We start from the raw sequence: 22,981 nt of genomic DNA on the forward strand, positions 1-22,981 counted from the left end.
CTAACTTTTTCCCCAGAGCGGCAGTGGACCTGAGAATAGAAGTCTGAGATTGGGGAATAAAAAGCAGCAGCAGACCTGCAAGAGACAACTACTGTGCAACATCACAGGTGAGGCAGGAGAGTCCGAGAGGTGAGCATAGTATAAAAAGGAGAGACCTAGAGCGGGAGGAGAGTCGGACAGTCTAAGGGCAAGTCATGGCAGCAGACCTCGCACCCGTGATATGCTCCTCCTGCACTATGTGGGAAGTCATGGACACTACCAGTGTCCCTGGCGACCGTGTGCAGGAAGTGTGTCCAGCTGCAGCTACTGGCTAACCGTCTTTCGGAGCTGGAGCTGTAGGTGGACTCACTGTGGAGCATCCGCGATGCTGAGACTATCGTGGATAGCACGTTCAGTGAGGTGGTCACGCCACAGGTAAAGAGTACGCAGGCAGAAAGGAAATGGGTGACCGCCAGGCAGAGTAAAAGGACTAGGCAGGTAGAGCAGGAGTCCCCTGGGGCCATCTCCCTCTCAAACAGATATTCTGCTTTAGATACTGTTGGGGGAGATGGCTTATCAGGGGAATGCAGCAAGAGCCAGGTTCGAGGCACCACGGGTGGCTCTGCTGCACAGGAGGGGAGGAAGAGTGGCAGGGCTATAGTGATAGGGGATTCCATTGTAAGGGGAACAGATAGGCGTTTCTGCGGCCGCAAACGTGACTCCAGGATGGTATGTTGCCTCCCTGGTGCTAGGGTCAAGGATGTCACGGAGCGGCTGCAGGGCATTCTGGAGGGGGAGGGTGAACAGCCAGTAGTCGTGGTCCATATTGGTACCAACGACATAGGTTAAAAAAAAAAGGGATGAGGTCCTGCAAGGTGAATTTAAGGAGTTAGGAGATAAATTAAAAAGCAGGACTTCAAAAGTAGTGATCTTAGGATTACTACTGGTGCCACGTGCTAGTGAGTATAGGAACAGGAGAATAGACAGGATGAATGCGTGGCTGCAGGGATGGTGTAGGAGGGAGGGATTTAGATTCCTGGGACATTGGGACCAGTTCTGGGGAAGGTGGGACCAGTACAAGCGTGACGGGTTACACCCGAGCAGGACCGGGACCAATGTCCTCGTGGGGGTGTTTGCTAGTGCTGTTGGGGAAGGTTTTAACTGGAGTGGCAGGGGGATGGGAACCTGAGCGGGGAGTCAGAAGGGAATAAAACAGAGCAGCAAGAGAGGGGAAGACCCAGGGGAAATCTATAATACAAATAGTACAAACAGTTGTTCAAGAACAAGTGAAAGGGAAAAGCGTAGAGCAGCGGAAAGAAAGTGTACTTTAGGCACGACAGAAAAAATAAAAACTCGAAGGCGTAAGGCGATTAACCCAGCATCAAAGCTGTGGCAGGGGGTTGGGAACCTGAGCAGGGAGACAGAGGAAAGCGTGTTAGGAAGGGACAGAAGGTATGGAGTAAAAGGTAAAAGTGTTAAAAAAGGAAAAAGCAGGAACTAAGTGTCACAAAACATATCTGAAAGTTCTTTATCTGAATGCATGTAGCATTCGTAACAAAATGGACGAGTTAACGGCACAAATAACTACGTATGGGTATGATCTTGTGGCCATTACAGAAACATGGCTGCAGGGTGACAACGACTGGGAATTAAATATGCCAGGTTATTCAACAATCAGGAAGGACAGGCAGGAAGGAAGGGGAGGCGGGGTATGTTAGCAAAGGAAGGAATCACTAATAGAGAAATGATATTGGGACAAAGGATCAGGATAATGAAACAGTTTGGGTAGAGATAAGGAATAATAAGGGGAATAAAACACTAGTGGGCGTAGTATATAGGCCTCCTAATAGTTGCAACTCTGCTGGAAGAAGTATTAATCAGGAAATAGTCAGGGCATGTAATAAGGGAACAGCTATAATTATGGGGGATTTTAACTATCATATTAACTGGACAAATCAAATTAGGCAGGGCAGCCTTGAGGAAGAGTTTATTGAGTGTATTAGGAATGGATTTCTTGAGCAGTATGTAACTGATCCTACAAGGGGGCAAGCAACCTTGGACCTGGTCCTGTGTAATGAGCCAGGATTAATTAATAATGTCCTAGTTAAGGATCCCCTTGGAATGAGTGACCATAACATGGTTACATTCCATATCCAATTAGAGGGTGAGAAGGTTGGTTCTCAAACAAGCATACTGAGCTTGAATAAAGGAGACTATGATGGTATGAGAGCGGAATTGATTAAAGTGGATTGGGAAAATAGATTAAAGAGTAAGACGGTACATGAGCAGAGGTGTTCATTCAAGGAGTTATTTTACAACTTTCAAAAAATATATATTCCACGGAGGAAAAAAGGGTGTAAAAGAAGTGACAGCCATCCGTGGCTAAGTAAAGAAATTAAGGACAGTATCCGACTAAAAACAAGGACATATAAGGTAGCCAAACTTAGTGGGAGGATAGAAGATTGGGAAGTCTTCAAAAGACAGCAAAAAGTAACTAAAGGATTGATTAAGAAAGGGAAGATAGATTATGAAAATAAATTAGCAAAAAATATATAAACAGATAGCAAGAGTTTCTATAGTTATATAAAAAGAAAAAGGGTGGCTAAGGCAAACGTAGGTCCCTTAGAGGATGAGACCGGGAAATTAATGGTGGGAAACATAGAAATGGCAAAAATGCTGAACAAATATTTTGTTTCAGTCTTTACGGTAGAGGACACTAAGAATATCCCAACACTGGACAAACAGGGGGCTCGAGGGTGGGGGGGGGGGGAGGAGGAGCTAAATACGATTAAAATCACTAAGGAATTGGTACTCAGTAAAATAATGGGACTCAAGGCGGATAAATCCCCTGGACCTGATGGCTTACATCCGAGGGTCTTGAGGGAAGTGGCAGTAGGGATTGTGGATGCTTTGGTAATAATTTTCCAAAATTCTCTGGACTCGGCAAAGGTCCCGGCAGATTGGAAAACTGCTAATGTAACACCCTTATTTAAAAAGGGTAGTAGGCAGAAGGCTGGAAATTATAGACCAGTTAGCCTAACATCTGTGGTGGGTAAAATTTTGGAATCTATTATCAAGGAGACAGTAGCGGAACATTTGGATAAACATAATTTAATAGGACAAAGTCAGCATGGCTTTACGAAGGGGAAGTCATGTCTGACAAATTTGCTTGAGTTCTTTGAGGACATAACGTGCAGGGTGGATAAAGGGGAACCAGTGGACGTAGTGTATTTAGACTTCCAGAAGGCATTCGACAAGGTGCCACATAAAAGATTATTGCTCAAGGTAAAGAATCACTGGATTGGGGGTAATATTCTGGCATGGTGGAGGATTGGTTATCTAACAGGAAGCAGAGAGTTGGGATAAACGGTTCATTCTCGGACTGGCAACCAGTAGCCAGTGGTGTTCCGCAGGGGTCGGTGCTGGGTCCCCAACTCTTTACAATCTATATTAACGATTTGGAGGAGGGGACCGAGTGTAACATATCAAAGTTTGCAGATGATACAAAGATGGGAGGGAAAGTTGAGAGTGAGGAGGACATAAAAAACCTACAGGGGGATATCGACAGGCTGTGTGAGTGGGCAGAGATTTGGCAGATGCAATACAATATTGGAAAATGTGAGGTTATGCACTTTGGCAGGAAAAATCAGAGAGCAAGTTATTATCTTAAAGGCGAGAAACTGGAAAGTACTGCAGTACAAAGGGATCTGGGGGTCCTAGGGCAAGAAGATCAAAAAGTTGGTATGCAGGTGCAGCAGGTGATCAAGAAGGCCAACGGAATGTTGGCTTTTATTGCTAGGGGGATAGAATATAAAAACAGGGAGGTATTGCTGCAGTTATATAAGGTATTGGTGAGACCGCACCTGGAATACTGCATACAGTTTTGGTCTCCATACTTAAGAAAAGACATACTTGCTCTCGAGGCAGTACAAAGAAGGTTCACTCGGTTAATCCCGGGGATGAGGGGGCGGACACATGAGGAGAGGTCGAGTAGATTGGGACTCTACTCATTGGAGTTCAGAAGAATGAGAGGCGATCTTATTGAAACATATAAGATTGTGAAGGGGCTTGATCGGGTGGATGCGGTAAGAATGTTCCCAAGGATGGGTGAAACTAGAACTAGGGGACATAATCTTAGAATAAGGGGCTGCTCTTTCAAAACTGAGATGAGGAGAAACTTCTTCACTCAGAGGGTAGTAGGTCTGTAGAATTTGCTGCCCCAGGAAGCTGTGGAAGCTAGATCATTAAATAAATTTAAAACAGAAAGAGACAGTTTCCTAGAAGTAAAGGGAATTAGGGGTTACGGGGAGCGGGCAGGAAATTGGACATGAATTTAGATGAGGTTAGGATCAGATCAGCCATGATCTTATTGAATGGCGGAGCAGGCTCAAGGGGCCGATTGGCCTACTCCTGCTCCTAGTTCTTATGTTCTTATGATTGAATGACAGGATTGGAGGAGACAGGAAAGGTCCCAGAGGGGTCTAGAGAAGGAAAAATAGATGTAATGACCCAAGGTTTGGCGTGGCAGCCAAATTGCACACACGAATGGACATGGAGCGAATTCAGATTACGTAGGCATGGTAAAGATTAGAAGACACATGTCCTAGTTGTAAATAGAGGATAGGGAAGAGACAATACTAGAGTCCAAAGTCAAAGTCTGAGGTCCTGTGGTAGGATGAAATATATTTTTAAAAAGTTCCGATCAAAGATCATTGACTTGAAATGTTAACTCCATGTTTCTCTCTGCACAGATACTGCTTGACCCAAGTGATCCCAGCATTTTCTATTTTTATTTCAGATTTCCAGCATCTGCAGTATTTTACTTTTTAATACATTTTTAAAATATTTTGTTATGGGATGTTATAGTTTGGCAGTATTAGGACAACTTTAAAATGTCTTACTTTCTGGAAGTACCTACGTCTTTCTATAATGGGTGAAATATGCATTTATGTGCAGATGTTACTTCAAGGGGCATGAGTCACCTCTCATGAGGTAGATTGTTTAACAAGCATTACTAATGACTGGTCAGCCCACCTGGAAGGGGGTGGCAGGGGACAGGCAAAGCAATCACTCTTTGCATCAGTTAGCTTATCAGGCATAACTGTAATGTCAGATGCAATGTAATATCAGAAAAGCTTTGTTAATTGTGAAAGATAACTTCCCATTTATTGTTTGGGAACAGGGATTTTACATTTAAGTTTTGTAACCCAGTTCAAAACTGCTGTATTATTTGGATCATCTTCGATGACTCATGGGTACTGCCTGCTTTTGTAAATGACAAACTGAATATGTCCATTTGGTAGTTTAGTCTCTTATGCAAGGATCTGGAATAATCAATATTAATCATCTTCTGAAGTGAATTGGTTCCATTGTGGAAATCCTACATATAATCCAGTGACAAAAAAAGTCTATTGTTTACCCAGAGCACTTCATGCACACACTTCCGTTCACTAGAAGTACAAGCTTTTCTAGGAGAGCTGGCTTTTGTGTTGGCGATGAGAAAAATATCTAGGGAAGCCCAAATTGTAACAATTATCATTTCTATATTATAGGTCTCCTATGACATTGCTCATGGTGGGCCAGGGATTATGTTGTTTTACAACAGCAGCATTGTAAGACTCAATTTCATCCAGTTAAACATTGGGAATACCAAAGTCATTGTTTTTGCCTCCTGCCACATGCTCTGTACCCTTGCCACCAATTCCATCCCCTCCCTGGCTATTGTCTCAGGCCGAACTAGACTGTTCATAACCTCGATGTCCTATTTAACACCAAGCTGAGCTTCCAATCCCAAATCTTCACCATCACAAAGATCACCTACTGCCACTTCCATGGCAATGCCCGCCTCCAATCTACCTCAGGCCACCTGCTGCCAAACCACTCATTCACAACCTTGTCACCTCCAGACTTGACTATTCTAATGCCCTGATGGCCGATCTCCCATCGTGCACCCTCCATAAACTTCAGCTGACCCGAAACGTTGCTGCCCGTATTGTGTCCTGCACTAAGTCTCACTGACTCAACATCCCTGTTCTCACTGAACTACATTGGCTCCCAGTACCCCAACACCTGAAATTTAAAATTCTCATCCTCACGTTTAAATCTCCTCATGGCATTGCCCCTTCCCATCTATGCATCTTCCTCCAGCCCTACAACACCCCAAAACCCTGCATTCCTCTGACTCTGACCTCGTGCATCTCTTTTCCCTTCGCTCCCCCCACCATTGGTAGCTGTGCATTCAGCCTCTTAGACCCCATGCTGTGGAATTCCTTCCCTAAACCGCTCCGCCTCGCCTTCCTCCTTTAAGACCCACCTCTTTGAATAAGCGTTTGGACATCCCTTCCTAATATGCCTTTATTCAGCTTGGCACCCTTTTCTTTGATTATGTTAGGATGTTATTCTTCGTTAAAAGCACTATATAAATGCAAGTTGTTGTTGCTTTTGTTGTATGCCATGTAATGCACAAAGTAATCTGGGCTGCTGATTTGTATTGATAAATAGGTGAAATTGTGTTATTAAAAGCTATTCAAAGATTTTCACTGGTACATGGTCTTCCTGTACACTCCTGTTTGATATAGAACACTTTTGAAAGACCATATGTCTCAGGCTAAAAACTACAAATCATGTATATCAAGTCTCAACATAACCAACAATAAAAGAACCAGCAGATTGGCTACACTAGACCTTAAGGTTTCTCTTTCAAAACAATGAACGTCTTGATATTCTAGCAGTTCTCAGTAGAAAGACTTTAGTTTGGACCAGGGGCCCATGGAGGAGCAGTTTTTTTTTAAAAAAAGACTGAGCTCCTATGGAGTCCAACATTAAACCCTACCTGTATAATGGTAGAGTGAGTAGACTGGTAAACTCTCAAAAGCATGCCATTATATCCAGTTTCAGGCAGCTTCTGGCTCTACAGCAGTCAATTGAAATAAACTTCGAGTACCTGTGTGCTGTGCCCCCCTCAGAAGCTCATCTCTACCCATTCTCCACTTTCAGGATGAAGCAACTCAACAGCCGTGAACTTGGTAAGACGGCGTCTTAACTCCATTATATTCAAAGAGCTGATATAATGGCAAATGAAAAAGTAAATATGGGAAGATCCTAGTCCAGTGATCCATATTGTTTCTATCACCTGTGTGGTCAAGAATCTTCTCTCACTTGTTGAGCAATTGGGCAGGAGAACTTCCATCCCCCATTGCTGACCTGCAGTTTTGCACATTTCCTCAAGTGTAAAGAGAAAAAAGGGAATTCAAACGATTAGTCTGGAAAGAAACCATAAAAGTGGGTAGGCATCAAAAAGGCTGCAGTGTGCTTGTCATTTTTTTAATGCAGCAAAAGGGTATATTTTGGAGTTTATGGTAACACCCTTTAAAGAAAGACAGACTTGCATTTATACAACGCCTTTCATGACCTCAGGACATCCCAAAGCACTTTACAGCTAATTAAGTACTTTTAAAGTGTAGTCACTGTTGCAATGTAGGAAACATGGCAGCCAATTTGCATACATTAAGGTCCCACAAACAGCAATGTGATAATGACCAGATAATCTGTTTTTTTGGGACGTTAATCAAGGGATAAACATATTGGCCAGGAATCCTCTGTGGACTCCCCTGCTCTTTTTCAAAATGTGGAGATGCCGGTGATGGACTGGGGTTAACAATTGTAAACAATTTTACAACACCAAGTTATAGTCCAACGATTTTATTTTTAATCCCACAAGCTTTCGGGGGCTTTCCCCTTCCTCAGGCGGTGTGGAAATGACTTTTTCAAAATAGTGCAGGGCCGCAGCTTAACATCTCATTTGAAAGATGGCTGCTCCGACAGTGCAGTACTGAAATGTCAGCCTAGATTTTTGTGTTCACGTTTCTGGAGTGGGACTTGAACCCACAACCTTCTGACTCAGAGGCGAGAGTGCCACCACTGAGCCACGGCTAACACAAAACATATTTTTTTTGCTTTTATTTGTATAATTTCTTTTCATGTGTTGTTTGTTGTTCTTATTCTGTGGTTTGAGATTGATGGACTTCACTACTTCTCTGACCTTTTAAAGCCTCCTGAAAACCAACCTTTTCAATCTGAAGTTCAGTCACCTCCCCTTGTCCATCTCCTTGGCATCAGTTCCCCATTTAATTTTTTTTAATGAAATTGAAATAGATTTCCACCCAAAAACAGATATGAGCCATAGATGGTGGAATCCTGGCTAAGATAACATGTAATCCATCTGAACAGTCTGCTCTGAGGAAGCACATGCCAGCAATGTTAGCCTATCCACGGCTAAGATGAAATAGCACATCTGCCAGCAATGGCTGACACAGGTAGCTGTTTACCTTTGCGGCTACCAGAGGCACAGCAAGTGAAACTAATTCCTAAGGCATCTACATCATTTCACTTCTGCCTCTGGAAGCAGTCCTATAATGTAAATGAAGCATAGGGTGCTTACACATCTCATAAGATAAATGTATAGATGCTTAAGTTGTTACCTTTTGCACATATCCAAGGCAGTAACTTATGACCGTATCCAAGGCGGGAACTTATGCCCGGACAGTTAACTCCAAGTGTCAACTGCCAACTACAATAGTAACTAGTTATAATTTAGTGCTATGCTCAAGAGTGACTGCTTAACGTAAATGCAAATCCTATTGATATCATTAACGTTGTCATAGCTGTTTTGGAGATGGAAGTAGGTGGTCTTTGTGATGGAGCGCATATTGGGTCGAACAGGATGCATTTTCATAAACTACAATTCCATTGTATAGCATGTTAAATGTTTACTTACTAATTCCAATAAGGATCAGATGGATGTGATCCCAGCTGAAGTTTATGACCAGATGATACAAGTTGCAGTTCATTAGAGCAATGTTTAAAATAACACACACCCATTCCTGAAATCGTTTCACTGTGGGAGAAAAAGAAAATAGGAGTTATTTAGTTTTATAACTAGGCAAACGTGCAATCATTAAAGCATAATTTATTGGTCATCCTTTTTTATTAACTGACTTTGAAGTTTAGCTTCAGTTTTCTCTCAACACAAAAAATTAATTTGGCATTTGTGCTTTACATTCTGAAATACTACAATATTAAATTAGTCATGTTCTTTGGCTGATAGTATGGTACTTTGGTGTATCAATGTTTCAGATACGCGAGTAGGGACACTAATGCGTCTTCATAATTGTTCAGGATTAGGTTTCAGTCTAGAGCCTCAGAAGGAAGTTAGATATTAAGAAAAAGGAACTCTTAACATTTACACATGGAACTTACAATGTTTTTGTTTTTCCAACTAACCACAAGTGCAAATTAATTAAAACCAGTCACATCAAAGAAAGTGTTATTTTTGGGATATGCTGGTAAGCTTTGCAAAGGATCATCTATCCAAATGTGACTAGTAAGTGCCAGTCAGTCAGTTCTGATGGTGCAGACAAGTCGTACTATGCTGCCCAATATACTCAAAGTCAACGACTACATTCGACTGAGCTCCAGTGAATTCCAGGAAAGCTGAGAAGAAACCCAAGACCACACAGTGAAATCCAGCATAAGCCACTCACACCATTACTGTCTTTACATGCAGTGGATGTTGACATCCCTATAGCAATAAATATCCACTGTACTTAAAGCTCAAACAATCTGCATGAACTTTACTTGGTCAGATTTTATTGCATGTGGCAATCATATGAATACCTGACCACCCAACTGAGCATGAAAAGCCATGGATATCATCAGATGATGACAACAAGTATATTCAGCTCTAATAGCTGTTACAGTTAAACAACATTTTATTTGACCAGCCACAACTTATTTAAAAATAGATTTTTTACAAATTGAAATATCAAAATTTGCAGACAACTCCAAATTGGGGGGTATAGTTAATAATGAAGAATGTGACAAAATACAAGACTATGTTAACAAACTTGCAGAATGGACGTGTAAATGGCCAATGAATTTCAATATAGACCAGCGCGAGGTGGTGCATTTTGGTAGGAGGAATAAGGAGGCCACAAACTCCTTGGAAAATAAAAGTCTAAATGGGGTAGAGGAGCAAAGGGATCTAAGGAGTACAAATTCACAAATCATTAAAAGTAGCAACACAGGTTAACAAAGCCATAAAAATGTAAACAAAAGCACTGGGGTTCATTTCTAGAGGAATAAAATTCAAAAGCAGAGAAATTATGTTAAATTTATAAAGAACCTTGGTTAGACCACAGAGAGTACTGTACTCAGTCAGTTCTGGTCTCCATATTACAAAAAGGATATAGCGGCACTGCAGAAGGTCCATTAAAAATTGAAAAGCTTCTCCGATTGCAGGTTCTTAAACGTGTGCCTTATGTGCATGAATGATGGTTGAATGAGTTGAAACTTTGATTTTCATACTTAAAAGTAGGAATATATGGTGCAAGTTTGGCACTTTCCTTGGGCCCCAACTGCTTACGCTGATACATGCCCATTTTTAGATTGGCAGGAAATTCCAGCGCATTGGGAGAATGGGTGCGGGAATGTGTGCATTTCTGGGTCTAACTTCTGGGATGCATCCATGCAGGAAATTCAAGGCCAGTATGTTAGCCATGCCAGATGTCACAGTTCAATCTTAAAATGGTGCTGCAACCTGAAATGGACAAGCATATTCCAATCTGCAAAGTTCCCTGACCAAATCAATGAATGACCTATTAACTTAGTTCAATAGAATTCATTTTGCAGTAATTTGGTCAACAGTATATATTCAAAATCGGCCATGCCAAATTTGCATAACATATTGGTTAGGCTGCATTGAGAACTTTATCTATGACCTGTTTCAAAATGCTCTGTGAAGGGTTCAGAAAAGAACAGCTAAAAGCCCCTGCTCTGCTCCATTGTTCCGAAGCAGTGACGTTATAAAGACTGCAAACGAGTAACAAGCACTTCCTTACTTTGATAGATTTTCATGTTAAAGACTGCTGCAATCACACCAAACTTCACAATCTAGGGTTTACATTGATTTAAAGGCTGCAAATGCTTTTTAAAAAGTTGCTTCCCCTTCCAAAATGAATTGGAGGAACAGGAAGTCAGATGTGGTAAGGTAAATTGTTTTTTAAAGTTAGAACAACAGCATGGTTAGAATGTGGTTAAAATTAAATTAAATAAGGGCAGACTGAAGAAAAAGGGGTTGACAGGTCAAATGTTTTATTTTTACTAATATCATTATTAGGTATGTAAGTTGGTTTAGTCATTACAGTAATAAAGCTAACCTCACATTCCAGTAGCTTTACAATCATCATTTCCACTATCACTGTGCACAAATGAAAAAGAAACAGGGGTTTTCCTAAGCCTGCAGCTAGTCTAATAGTCGACTCATGAGCAGCGTCCCCCGATTTATAGTTTACACTTAAAAATGATCAGAATTATGGAACGCAATTGCCAAAACCCCATGATTCTATATATTAAAAACAAAATTTAGCTTATTCAGTTACCACAATTTCATCAGTCCCAAATATAACCGAATAGATCACCAAAAGAGAATCCCAGATTCCCACATAATAAAATAGAACTTGACCTAGTCTGTCACCATAAACCAAAAGCCCTATTCTTCAATTTAAAGAGAGCGCTCAGATATAGTTTTTCTTCCCCCACCATAGGGAACCTCAAGTACTGTCCAAAGTGGTCATTCTGCATATGTGATCATAGACCATTGGAGGGCATCACCAAGACAGAGCCTATACACACCTGACTTTCACACAGCAAATCAACACACAGCAATCAGGAGCAGGAATCTTGGTTGATTTTTCTACTTTGTAACTCAAGGGCAGGGAGTTTATATGTAGATCTACTGCCATCACCCAGGCACAGATCAACTAACTCAACATAGATTGGCGATTAAACCTGGAACATTCTGCTCTGCATAGATCCATATCAGGACATTGTTTTCTCACAGCAGGGTGCCTAATCCAGATCTTTAAAATAAGGAGCATAGATGATGAAAACACAAACAGGTCATTTGCAATCACACAGAACTCTTGGTTACCTGTTAAAGCGATATTTGAAGAGGCTCCTTCCCCCCCCCCCATCACCTCCTACCATATTGGGAAGTTTCCTCCCCCCTCCACCTTAAGTGTCTCCGTTTTTTTTATTTGCTCATGAGATGTGGGCGTCGCTGGCAAGGCCAGCATTTATTGCCCATCCCTAACTGCCCTCGAGAAGGTGGTGGTGAGCCGCCTTCTTGAACCACTACAGTCCGTGTGGTGAAGGTTCTCCCACAGTGCTGTTAGGAAGGGAGTGCCAGGATTTTGACCCAGCGACGATGAAGGAACGGCGATATTTTCCAAGTCGGGATGGTGTGTGACTTGGAGGGGAACGTGCAGGTGGTACTGTTCCCATGTGCCTGCTGCTCTTGTCCTTCTAGGTGGTAGAGGGCATGGGTTTGGGAGGTACTGTCGAAGAAGCCTTGGCGAGTTGCTGCAGTGCATCCTGTGGAAGGTACATACTGCAGCCACTGTGCGCCTGTGGTGAAGGGAGTGAATGTTTAGGGTGGTGGATAGGGTGCCAATCAAGCGGGCTGCTTTGTCCTGGATGGTATTGAGCTTCTTGAGTGTTGTTGGAGCTGCACTCATCCAGGCAAGTGGACAGTATTCCATCATACTCCTGACTTCTGCCTTGTAGATGGTGGAAAGGCTTTGGGGAGTCAGGAAGTGAGTCACTCGCCACAGAATACCCAGCCTCTGACCTGCTCTTGTAGCCACTGTATTTATATGGCTGGTCCAGTTAAGTTTCTGGTCAATGGTGACCCCCCAGGATGTTGATGGTGGGAGATTTGGCAATGGTAATGCCATTGAACATCAAGGGGAGGTGGTTAGACTCTCCCTTATTGGAGATGGTCATTGCCTGGCACTTGTCTGGCGCAAATGTTACTTGCCACTTATGAGCCCAAGCCTGGATGTTGTCCAGGTCTTGCTGCATGCGGGCTCGGACTGCTTCATTATTTGAAGGATTGCGAATGGAACTAAACACTGTGCAATCATCAGCGAACATCCCCATTTCTGACCTTATGATGGAGGGAAGATCATTGAAGAAGCAGCTGAAGATGGTTGGGCCTAGGACACTGCCCCTATCACCCCTTTCCAACTGAAGAGTCTCCTTAACCTCCACCCAACCCCAATCACCCCATCCCATCCCATCGAGGGAAGTCTACTTCTTCCTTCATCACCCCTATTGGAAGTCTCATCCGCCCATCAGCCACTCTTCCTTATTGCAAGAGTCCGCTTCCCCTGTCAGCTCCCCCTTATTGGACGTCTCCTCCCTGACCCCAACCCATCAGCTCCCTGTGAGAACAGGCTCATTTCATCAGTCTCCCCACCCCAAAAAAAATATCACACCACACAAGGGAAGAGTCTCCTCATTCCCCAATCAGCTGCCCTACTCCCGGTTGGAAGAGTCTCCTTCCCTGGTCAGCCCCTCGGCCATTCCAGGGATTTCCGGGGTCGCTGGGATCACGGGCCCAATCGCTGTCAACGCCACAGAAAGCAGCGCTCTGTCTGTGAGTGAAGTGCCCGCAGAGCGAATGAGCGCCGGCTCCGGGGTGGGGGGGCCCGCCTCCTGCCGCCGCCCCCTCTCGCTCACTTACCGGGAGAGTACAGCTCGGCCAGCTCCTTGGCGCCGGGATGCTGAGGGCCCCAGCGGGGCACGGCTGGCTCCCCGTCTTCCTGCCAGTTCTCCTCGGCAGGGTTGGAATCGTGCCCCGTGTCAGCCATGGGCGGCTGCTCGCTGCGGGAGCCGCTCCGCCCCACGCTCGCCATTTTCAACCTGCAGCACTGGGCCGGGGCCGGGGCCGGGCCAATCAGCGGCTCAGCTGCCCACACACCGCCTCAGCCAATCATAAGACCGCTTCCGCCCGACGCCGGGTACTACAGCCAATCAGCGCGGCCTTTACCTGTGATGGTAGCAACACAGCCAATCAAAATCTGCCTGTTGCGAAATCGTTCTGGCCAATCAGAGTTGGTGTCACCTGTGACAAGTCACGTTATCTGCGGGGCTCTATTGTGAGGAGTGTTGTCAATGGGAGCCTGGTACTGGCTCGGGGGACTGGAGATGTAATGATGGAGAGCCACTAAATTATGAAACAATGTCAAATTCAGTTATTAATTGCCCTCTGACCAGCAGTGTTGCAATCCGCCCATGGTGCAGATCCAATTATCACCCATCCTCTGTGCCTGTCTGACTTGAAGATTGCTCTTAACATCCTGTTGCCTCTTTTTTAATAAACGCGTTTAGGAGACACTGGGTTGCCTCAACCCAAATTAAAGGCAGTCTAACAAAAGTGCCCTTGAAGGGCACAACTAATAAACACCCAAATCATACAAACGACAAAGGAAACAGTAAGTTAAATCATAATATTATTGGCAGTGCCTACTATGTAATCCAGTCCCTATGGTGCTCACCGGTCACAGAAGGTCTCAAGTGTACCGGTAGACACCCCGTGCATCTTCCCCATGGCCACCCGGGCGCAGAGAAAGCCCCGAAAGAGAGGCAGGCAACCAGAGCGGCAGCCCCCACGGGCCACGTCTAACCTGGACCTGTGGATGGTCGCCTTGGGCAGGCCCAGGTGCAGACCCATGAGGAGGTGCTCCCGCTTGTAACATTCTATTGCAATGAATGGGAGATGAACTATATTATAAAATAACAAAATATATGACTTTAAAATGGGGACTGAATTACACCAGCACATCCTCCACCTTCTCCTTAAATCTATACTTGGTCTTGACTCCCATGGGCAGAAGAGGGTGGGGGGAGGGAAGGTGGGGAGGGAAGAGGAGAGTGGGAACAAGTGGGAGTGGGAAGGGGAGGGAGGAGAGGTAGGTGGGTGAGGAAGGGGAGGATGAAGGAGAAGAGTAGGGGAGGATGAGGGGTGAGGGAAGAGAAACAGGTTGGGTTGGGAAGAAAGGAGTGACAAAGAGGGCGAAAGAGGATAAAGGAAATGGGGAGATGTGGCAGAGAGGAGTGGGAAGGGAGAGAAGAAGGTGGGAGGGGATGGATAAGGGAGGAGGGGGCAGTGTAGCAGAGAAGAGGGGAATGGAGAGAAGTTGGGAAGGGGTGGAGAAATTTGCCACATCACATAAAGGTCCAGAAAAATACTTTCTTTTATATGTGGAGAAACTGGTGAAAACAAGATTTTCCTAAATCTATCTTTCCCAAATTAAATAGGTACCTTATGTTGAGATGGCAGCTAGATATTGTCTCCTTAGAGGATGTCAGACAAATTCTGTTTTTCCCAGCAATAATATCAATATTGAATGGACCAGAATGGCAAATTGGCGAGGAAGGGGAGACTGTCACATCTTTGTACAGGACGGTGAGCAGCACCGACCTCCAACCAGTCCAAGAAAGGTAGAGCACAGCAGTCAACTCCTAAGGGTACATACCTCTAATCTGGTGAGAACAGACCCAATGAGAATAATGAGATTATTGAAGTCCCTTTCAATGCAATCTCTGATCTTATCCAAGAAGAATGAGATGGCCCTGGAGTTACCATGTGCTTCATGGTGGACTGCCCTTGCAGCTGCTGAAGTGGTGCAACATACATCTGGATCATCTCAAGCACTTGCACACTGAGGGTGAAGACCACCACCTCTCAAGAGCATTTAAATGAAATGTAGTCGCCAACCACTTCCATTCTCCAGACTCTGAGGCTACAGGTCAAAGAAGAACTAGATTAGGAGTACAGCAGAACAGCCACTGAGAAAACACTGGAGTGGCAAGCAGCAGCAAGAGAAAAAAATCAAGTGTAGGGAAATAAAATTTAATGACACTTCATTTGTATCATGTGTTGAGAGTATTTTTGTAATCGTATTGCATATCGCAATGTCAGGTGAAAAACAGTCTGCCTAGCATTTGAGAAGTAGTTGTTAACTCTGGAGGTGAGAGCAGGATGAAGATGTAAGGAGGACTTATTATGCAAGGGGTCTGAGGCGTCATTGTGTAAAGGACTCTTAAATCAGTTTCTGACAAATGGCTCTGGTAGCTAGAAACTATGGTTCATCAGCAGCATCCTTAGTATCATCAATCTCATGTGCATCTTCACCAAGGAAGGCTGATGGCTCTGCTCCCATGACGGCTCTATGGTTATTCTACATTGCCTGGCCTGTACTAGAGAAGTCTTCAGACCTCTCAAAGCATCAGCATTTCTGCTTCACCATTCTAATGGTGTGTTAGATGATATCTCTCATTGATGCATGAATCTCATTATACCTGTGTTCAGCAGGTGTTGGTGGATATCACACAGGTGTTGTAAGGTTGACTTTTAGTGGATAGCCTTTGTCTCTATGTATTTTTTGTTCATTGTCAAATAACGTGGGAATGGAAGAATGTTGTAAAATAAAGGCTTCATGACAGATGGCTGAAAAGTTGAAATTCACCTGCATGATCCTGTGCAGAGGGCACAGACTAGCTGCATGCTAATTGAATGGAGGCTCTTACAGTTCACTTAAGCTGCAGTATTGTGGGCAGGAGCACACAGAGCAACAAGTGTGCAATATATGATGTTCTGCACTTTGAAAAATCCTGCAATTTGGGCAAAACTCAGTGGCCTCTCCTGCTGTTTCCAGTCATCCCTTGGAAAAGTGATGAAGGTGTTTGCTCTGGCAAATGAAGCATCAACCAACGGCTTTATACTTGCATAGAATTTATACTTGCAGTGACTCTTACAGCAACAGGCACGACTATGCTTGTCCTGGAGATTGGCTGCAGTTCATTTTACAGCATGAACACAACTCTGTCACTGCCTCCCTGGTAAAGCATAGCCTCTGTGTGCATTGGTCCTCGGACAATTCCAGAAATGTGTGCCTTTGCCTATATATTTGATTGAGACTGTAAGGATGGGTAGGAGCAGTCCTTCTACTGGGTGGTGTTCCTTTATCAGGACCTTGCATTCTCCTCCTCTTCTTTTTCCTGCAAGTAAGCCAAATAAAGAAGGATTCACATGGGTGCACCCAAAGACCAAATAGCTAGGAAGATTTTAAAAGTGGAATCACCAAATTCCCACTTGCAAATACCAATCACAAAGAGGTACAAACAATTACTAACATTTATTTAGAACAGCAAAAAAAGCAAAGTTCATGACACATCCATTGATGGCAGCTTAACTCTTTAAATAGTTTTGAACTGACACAGCCACCTTGAATCTGTGGATGCCCCAGTAATCTGTGCATCAAGAAGAACTGGTGTAATCCTGTCAGAAACAGAGCTTAACTAATTTCAGAAGTGAGATAATTTTATAGAAAAATTTGCCCAAGACTAGCAAACAGTTTGAGGTCAAGTTTAATGGAATAGTAAATGACAGGTATTCCACTTTAGCTTGGATGAATAAAGTCTCCAAGTTACATTAGCTGTCAGCAAACTGTTTTGTCAAACCGGGCACACAGCAATTGTAGAGTCAGGGTTAACATTTCAGGTCGATGACCTTTTGTCAGAACCGAGAAATGTCATGGATGAACAGCTTATAAAGAGTAACTGAACCAGGGAAAAAGGGATGAGGAGTAAAAGAAAGGTCTGTGATTAGGTGGAGGACACGAGATGATTACATGAAGTGATAATGGTGTGTCAAAAGGAGGCAATTACGACAGAGAGAATAAAATATGTATCTGAGACCCAGAAGATGTGTAAATGGTTAAAGCAGAATAGTGGAGTGGGAAGGAAGTGTGGAAATTCTGGCAAAATGGAGAAGGCTCCAATAGCCCATGAATATGGCGAAAGAAAAAAGCAGGTGACATCAGGGGTGCAGACCATCTTGCTAATAGGGGATCCCCATTTCAAGGACCAGCCCACAACCTCCCCCGTTCCTGGAAGCGCTGGTGCACCCATCCTACATTACCAGAATCTGCTGTCTGAGAGAAAATGGGAACTGTGGTTAAAGTCTGAAGTTGTCAAAGTCAATATTAAGGGCTGTAAAGTGCCTAGTAGAAAACCAAGGTGCTGTTCCTCGAGCTTACATTGAACTTCACTGGAACAGTGTAGGAGACCAAGGACAGAGAAGAATGAAGCTTAGCAAAAAAAGAGGACATTTCTGGTGTGGAAGGTGGCATCGTCAAAGCAGATGCGACGGAGATGGAGAAACTGGGAGAAGGGAATGGAGTCCTTACAGGAAGCAGGGTGGGAAGAGGTATAATCGAGGTAGTTGTGTAAGTTTGTGGGATTGTAGTAGATATCAGTAGATAGTCTATCCCCAAAGATAGAAATAGAGAAATCAAGGAAGGGAAGTGAAGCTTCAGGGATGGTACACATAAAGGAGGGTTTGGAAGTTACTATCAAAATTAATGAAATTTTCCAACTCAGGATTAGAACAGGAAGCAGAACTGCAGGGAGGGGGGACTGAGTAAGACTGGAACAAAGAATGTTCAACATATCCTACAAAAAGACAGGCATAGCTGGGGCCCTTGCATGTTTCCATAGCAACACCTTTTATTTGGAGGAAGTGAGTGGAGTTAAAGGAAAAGCTGTTTAATGTGAGACCAAGTTCAGCCAGGCAGAGGAGGTTGGTGGTAGATGGAGACTGGTTGGGCTGCTGTTCATGGAAGAAGTGAAGGACCAGAAAGCCATCCTGGAAGTGTGGAGAGACTGAACATCCATAGAGAAAAAGGGACAGTTAAGCCAAGAAACTGGAATTAGCTAAAAAGGCAGAGGGCGACAGAAAACCCATGGATGTAGGTGGGTAGGGACTGGACAAGGGGAGATAAGAGGAAATAAGTTCCATGGGGCAGCAGCAGGCTGAAACCATAGATTTACTGGGTGAGTCCTGTTTGTGGATCTGAGGAGGAGGTAGAAACCGGCTGTGCGAGGTTGGGGGCTATGACATGGAGGCTGCATTGACCCTCAATCCACATCAGTCTTTGTCCTGCTGGACATCCCGCCCTCCCAAATAACGAGCTGCTTTAAATAGCACGATGAACACTAGCAGCTTGTCTGTTCCATTTAAATGAGGCTGTAGTGCCACGATCGAGTGTTGCCGACTGGCACATTCCAAAGCCCAGGAGTACGTGCTACGGGAGGCCCTGAAGCGAGGTGCGGCCTACGCAAAGGTTCTATGGGGAAAGGCCACCGTGTAAGGCCATCCCACCTTGTACTGTACACCATGAATCATAAGAAATGTACTTTGTTTGAATTGTAATATTGTGATCGTATTGTGTACGATCTGTTACAATATAGATCGTACACAATACCAATTCAATTGGTTTGAATTGTAATGCTTTGGAATTGAGATATTTACATTGAACTGTGTGTATCTTTAAATTCTATGAAATAAATTATATTTTGAAATTTAAAAAATGTTTCTGACATTCATGTGCATGCAATTTACATTTTTATGCCTTCTTCAGGTACAGTCAGGTGCAACTATCTGTTTAGCTATAAGGAGATTCAACCACAGTGCTATTCAGATGCAAAACTGGGCAAAAGATTAGTGGCCATTTGGATGCTAAACCCAGGAAAATTGCCCCTTATGAGGAGAGATTTGAGGTACTAGAGCTACTTCCACTGCAGCAGAAAAAGTTTAAAGGAAATTTAATAGAGGTTTTTAGAAATTTAAGAATTGTTTTGATGGGGTTAAAAGAGAAACTCTATTTCCTCTGGATGGGGAGTCAGTGGACATGGAGTCATCGATTTAATATTGTCACTCAGAGAATTAGCAGAGAGATTAGGAGAAATGTCTCTTTGCAGAGAGTTGTACAGTATGGAAAGTTTGCCAGAGGAAGTACTTGAGTAGAAACCATTGTATGTTTTAAGGGAAAAGTGAATAAACATTTGAAGCAGAGGAAGATACAGGGCTATGGGGCGAGAGCAGGGCAATGGGATTAGTTTTGAATTTCTCTAGGTAAGTGTCAGCACAGACATGATGGGCTGAATGGCCTCCTTCTTTGATATAAACTTCTATAATTCTATGGGTTAATGTCTTTGCTAAAATAGCAGAGAAAGGAAAGTCATTATGCATGCTTTAAGTATTCATCTGCTAATATTAGCAACAGTTGTTTGTTTGTAGGCTATGACGATATAGATATATAAATATATATATACAGATAGGTAGATAGATAGATATGTAGATATATTGTTAGGGCCCCATCCAGAAGTAATAGTCAAAGCTTAACATTTCAATTTTCAGTCAGAGCATGTAATAGGTGCTATGTAATTCAGATAAGTAACTCATACTGAATTTGTGTCAGCTGATTCCACATAGACAAATATAATGAACCAACGTTAGTTAATTACTGAAAGTAATATGTATTTTATAATTAAAACCGTCCACTACAATCATCAAAACAAAGTATCAGGTTTACATATCACTGTTCTGTAGCGTCGACATGGAATGTCACATGACTCATACATACTGATGAAGGGAAAGGAATAGCTATTTACTGTTCTGTGCATGTATCATTTGTATGGTTCAAATTCCACCTTCCACTGTGTAGACTGAGTCATATCCAATCACAAAGGCTGAATACTGTCTGAGGCTGTAAATGGAGTTGTAGAAGCTTAGCAGCTTGAAGCCAAACAATTTGAGAACTTTCGTAGCATAACAACAGCTCACATTTGTGTAGCACCCCTCACCAGGACAAATTTAAGAGCACTTTATAAGGCAGTGGATAACAAGCGGGCACTGAACATGAGCAAGAGAAGATTTAGGAGGGAAAGAATAGGATCTGTACAAGACTTTTGAAGGCAGCAGGGGGGGCAGCATGGTGAATGCACTGAGAGAAGGAGTTCCAGAAGGAAGGGCCATAAGAACATAAGAAATAGGAGCAGGAGTAGGCGATACGGTCCCTCGAGCCTGCTCTGCCATTCAGTCAGATCATGGCTGATCTTCGACCTCAACTCCACTTTCCCGCCCAATCTCCATATCCCTTGATTCCCCTAAAGTCCAAAAATCTATCCATCTCAGCCTTGAATATATTCAATGACTCAGCATCCACAGCCCTCTGGGGTAAAGAATTCCAAAGATTCACAACCCTCTGCGTGAAGAAATTCCTCCTCATCTCGGTCTTGAATGGCCGACCCCTTATCCTGCGACTATGCCCCACAGTTCTAGACTGTCTAGCCAGGGGAAACAATCTCTCAGCATCTACCCTGTCAAGCCCCCTCAGAATCTTATATGTTTCAATGAGATCACTTCTCATTCTTTTAAACTCCAGAGAGTATAGGCCCATTCTACTCAACCTCTCTTCATAGAACAACCCTCTCATCCCAAGAATTAATCTGGTGAACCTTCGTTGCACCACCTCTAAGTCAAGTATATCCTTCCTCAGATAAGGAGACCAAAATTGTACACAGTACTGCAGGTGAGGTCTCACCAATGCCCTGTACAACTGTAGTAAGACTTCCTTACTCTTATACTCCAACCCCCTTGCAATAAAGGCCAACATGCCATTTGCCTTCCTAATTGCTTCCTGTACCTGCATACTAACTTTTTGTGTTTCTTGTACAAGGACACCCAAGTCTCTCTCAACATCAACATTTAATAGTTTCTCACCATTTAAAAAATATTCTGTTTTTCTATTCTTCCTACCAAAGTGAATAACCTCACATTTCCCCATATTATACTCCATCTGCCACCTTCTTGCCCACTCACTTAACCTGTCTATATCCCTTTGCAGACTCTTTGTATCTGCTTCACAGCTTACTTTCCTACCTAGCTTTGTATAATGGGCCATATGAGTATATAAGATGATTAGCAGAAGGTAAATCTGGAGCACTATTTTAAGTTACACTACAACTGCAGGATAAGACAACATAGGCTTAAAGTGCTAAAAGGCAAGTTCAGGACTGATAGCAAAGCTCTGGAATCTTCCAAAGAGTATTTAGGTGCTGTAATTGGGGGACTTTAGGTTTCTATCAAAGAATGAGTTAGATGGGCGATGACTTCCCTCATATGTATTTGAGTTCTGCCACAAATGTCGGCTTGGCTCCTTTGGCGGCCCTCTTGCCTTTGAGTTAGAAAGTTGTTGATCCAGGTCCTACTCCAGGACCTGAGCATATAATCTAAGCTGTTTGAAGAACAGCAGTACCTCTATATATCCCCTCTTAGTTTCTTTCTTTCAGGTTTGAAGAGCCCTGAATTTTTCTAGCCTATCCTCATTACTCAGTTCTCTGACAATAGGAATCAGCCTCATGGCCTTTCTCTGCAATGTCTTTCTCCCATGTGGATTGGTGACCAGTTGATCACAGTACTCAAAATATGGCTTGACCAGAGAGCTATACATGTCAATATGACAGTCTCAGACAAGTAAACATAGAAACATAGAAAATAGGAGCAGGAGTAGGCCATTCGGCCCTTCGAGCCTGCTCCGCCATTCAATATGATCATGGCTGATCCTCCATCTCAATACCATATTCCCGCTCTCTCCCCATACCCCTCGATGCCTTTTGTGTCCAGAAATCTATCTATCTCCTTCTTAAATATATTCAGCGACTTGGCCTCCACAGCCTTCTGTGGCAGAGAATTCCACAGGTTCACCACCCTCTGAGTGAAGAAATTTCTCCTCATCTCAGTCCTAAATGTCCTACCCTGTATCCTGAGACTGTGACTCCTCGTTCTAGATCCCCCAGCCAGGGGAAACATCCTCCCTGCATCCAGTCTGTCTAGCCCTGTCAGAATTTTACACGTTTCAATGAGATCCCTTCTCATTCTTCTAAACTCTAGTGAATACAGGCCTAGTCGACCCAATCTACTAATTTTACAATACAGTTCAGCATTCTGTTAGTTTTATTAATCTTTGCTCCACAATGACTAAAATGCTAAATGTTGAATCCACTATCATCATCTGTTAAGTAGACTCCAAAAGTCCACAGACACACGCATCACTTTGGGCACATCTTTGGCACCTACCTGTCCAATGCCCACCTGCCTGGGGTGGGGAGGGGGATTGCCCAGGCCCCCCATATCCAGCACTGCTCCATTGGTCCCTGAGCAGGTGGTTCAATCCAGACCATTTTTTTTAGAAACATATTTCTCTTTGGGGGTCCAAGCTATTTACCAGGCCTGGACATCACTGGTAGGACC

General features: G+C 43.5%; 1 protein-coding gene and 1 long non-coding RNA gene across 4 annotated transcripts in view; both read right to left on the reverse strand.

The window, feature by feature from the left end:
* The window catches only part of LOC137335284 (plasmanylethanolamine desaturase 1-like), a 40,940-nt gene extending 27,161 nt beyond the window's left edge, over positions 1-13,779 (reverse strand). The window contains exons 1-2 of the mRNA XM_068000582.1: positions 13,565-13,779; positions 8,756-8,875 (exon numbers count right to left, since the gene is read on the reverse strand). Coding sequence (XP_067856683.1) covers positions 8,756-8,875; positions 13,565-13,736 — 292 coding nt within the window. The 5' untranslated portion in view covers positions 13,737-13,779. The remainder of the gene's footprint in view (positions 1-8,755; positions 8,876-13,564) is intronic.
* Positions 13,780-16,601: 2,822 nt separating this feature from the next.
* Positions 16,602-22,981, reverse strand: part of LOC137335288 (uncharacterized) — a 51,360-nt gene continuing 44,980 nt past the window's right edge. For all 3 annotated transcript variants that reach the window (XR_010966386.1, XR_010966387.1, XR_010966385.1), the window contains one exon: positions 16,602-16,884. This is a non-coding gene — a long non-coding RNA (uncharacterized lncRNA). The remainder of the gene's footprint in view (positions 16,885-22,981) is intronic.

This window comes from Heptranchias perlo, chromosome 19 (genome assembly GCF_035084215.1).
Source record: "Heptranchias perlo isolate sHepPer1 chromosome 19, sHepPer1.hap1, whole genome shotgun sequence".
Taxonomy (NCBI): Eukaryota; Metazoa; Chordata; class Chondrichthyes; order Hexanchiformes; family Hexanchidae; genus Heptranchias; species Heptranchias perlo.